This window comes from Frankliniella occidentalis, unplaced genomic scaffold (assembly GCF_000697945.3).
Source record: "Frankliniella occidentalis isolate FOCC.00 unplaced genomic scaffold, Focc_3.1 Scaffold6246, whole genome shotgun sequence".
Taxonomy (NCBI): Eukaryota; Metazoa; Arthropoda; class Insecta; order Thysanoptera; family Thripidae; genus Frankliniella; species Frankliniella occidentalis.
This window is the reverse complement of record NW_026273279.1, coordinates 1-1,793: the sequence shown is the minus strand read 5'-3', so window position 1 is coordinate 1,793 and position 1,793 is coordinate 1. Positions and strand designations below refer to the sequence as shown.

Here is a 1,793-nt window from a genome sequence, read left to right as displayed (position 1 = left end):
CTGGGCCATATGTTGTCGGGGCCGGCCTCAGGCCCTCGGGCCGACCAGCCTCAGCCGGACCTCTTCGCTTCCGGCCGCCGCGGCCCTCCTCAGGCGGGCCTGATCCTCATCCTCACCGACTCTCCCGCTCTCCCGCCGCGGGCGCCACTTTGGCAACGCCCTGCCGGGGAGAGGGACGGAGAGGGAGAGACCCTTGCCGGCGACACGTTGATCGGAGGAGGGAGAAAGAGAGAGGGAGAGGGAGAGAGAGAGAGAGAGAGAGAGAGAGAGGGAGGGAGGGGAAGGGAGGCGTCCAGTTGGCAGTTGGCCGTGCGAGCAGCAGCAGCAGTCCACCCCAGGGTTCGCACCACGCGACGTGGTTTAGCGCGTCGGGCATTCCTTGTGAGACTTGCATGGATGCAGGTGCATCCTTGTGAGAACTACAGAGGGGGGCTTTGGAAAAACACTGTTGGAACTACAGGCAATTACCGAGCACCCCTGTATGGCTGCATTTCGGGGAGGGCCCGACGAGGTGCGGGCGCGCCCCGCCGCCACCAAGGACGACGTCAAGCCCCAGGACGACGGCGGCGGGACGCCTCTGCTCCGAGCCGCCCTTGTGGGTGGGGCGCAGGCGGACGGCGAGAGGGCTCCTCTGCCCGTCGTTAATCTTCTCACCGACGTAGTCAGCATGTGGCTGAAGCTGGAGAGCGGGCCGCAGAGCGAAGGTCATAGTAAAATCGGACTGACCCCGCTACACCTCGCCGCCCTCCAGGACCGCGTGGACATTGTCGGCGTGCTGCTCGGGGCTAGGGCGAGGTGCGACGTGTCTGATAAAATCGGCTGGACTCCCCTGCACTTTGCGGCGGCCCGGGGTTTCGTGGAAACGCTCACGCGTCTGCTAGGGGCCGGCGCAAAGCACGACCTGAAGGCGGAACACGACTGGACTCCTCTGCATCTCGGTGCCCTCCAGGGTCACGTGGAGATAGTCAGCCTGCTGCTGAGGGCCGGGGCGCAGTGCGACGTGCGTGACGTAAAAGGCTGGACGCCTCTGCACTTCGCCGCAGCCAATGGCCACGTACACATAGCCCGCATGCTGCTGCAGGCCAGCGCACAGCGCGACGTGCTAGACGGGCACGGCAGGACTCCCCTACATCGCGCTGCCGACAGGGGCCGCGCTGGCACAGCCCGCCTTCTGCTGAAAGCTGGGGCCAAGCGCGACGTGCAAGACGAGGACGGTCGTGCTCCTCTCCACTTCGCTGCAGAGCGTGGTCACGAGGACGTGGCCCGACTGCTGCTGGAGGCCGGGGCGCAGTGCTACCCGCGCGACAACGGTGACCTCACCCCGCTGCACCTGGCCCGGGGCAAGGTCATCGACGTGCTCTGGGAGCACACGGTGGGCGCCTCGGTGAGCTCGGCGGAGCTGGTGCGACTCCTGCAGCTGTGGGAGGGGCGCGGCGAGCGGCGGCCCCCACTGGGCGAGGCGGCGCGCCGTGGCGACCTGGAGGCCGTCAAGAGGTTGGTGGAGCTGGGCGCCGACAGGGACGCGCGCGACGCCGAGGGTCGCACACCCGCCCAGCTCGCCGCAGATGGAGGCCACACCCAAGTGGCGGAGTGGCTGGGCAGCAACCTATCAAAAGTTGCACCTATTTCCGCAATAGATTGGAAAGTTGTCGAAATTGTGACTATACCTTAGTTCTTAGTAACAATAATTCTGTGCCCTCCTTTTAGTGTTTTATTTTTCTACTTTTCGCTTCGAAAGTGTTACGTACCTGACTAGCATTTAATAAACGTGAATAATAACATGTGAAGAGCTT

General features: G+C 64.3%; 1 protein-coding gene across 1 annotated transcript; it reads left to right on the top strand.

The window, feature by feature from the left end:
• The first annotated feature begins 300 nt into the window (after positions 1-300).
• On the top strand, positions 301-1,787 carry LOC113217014 (ankyrin-1-like). The gene has a single exon (XM_026436854.2). It carries the CDS (start codon positions 482-484, stop codon positions 1,670-1,672), a length of 1,191 nt encoding a protein of 396 aa, XP_026292639.1. The 5' UTR covers positions 301-481; the 3' UTR covers positions 1,673-1,787.
• Positions 1,788-1,793: the final 6 nt, after the last annotated feature.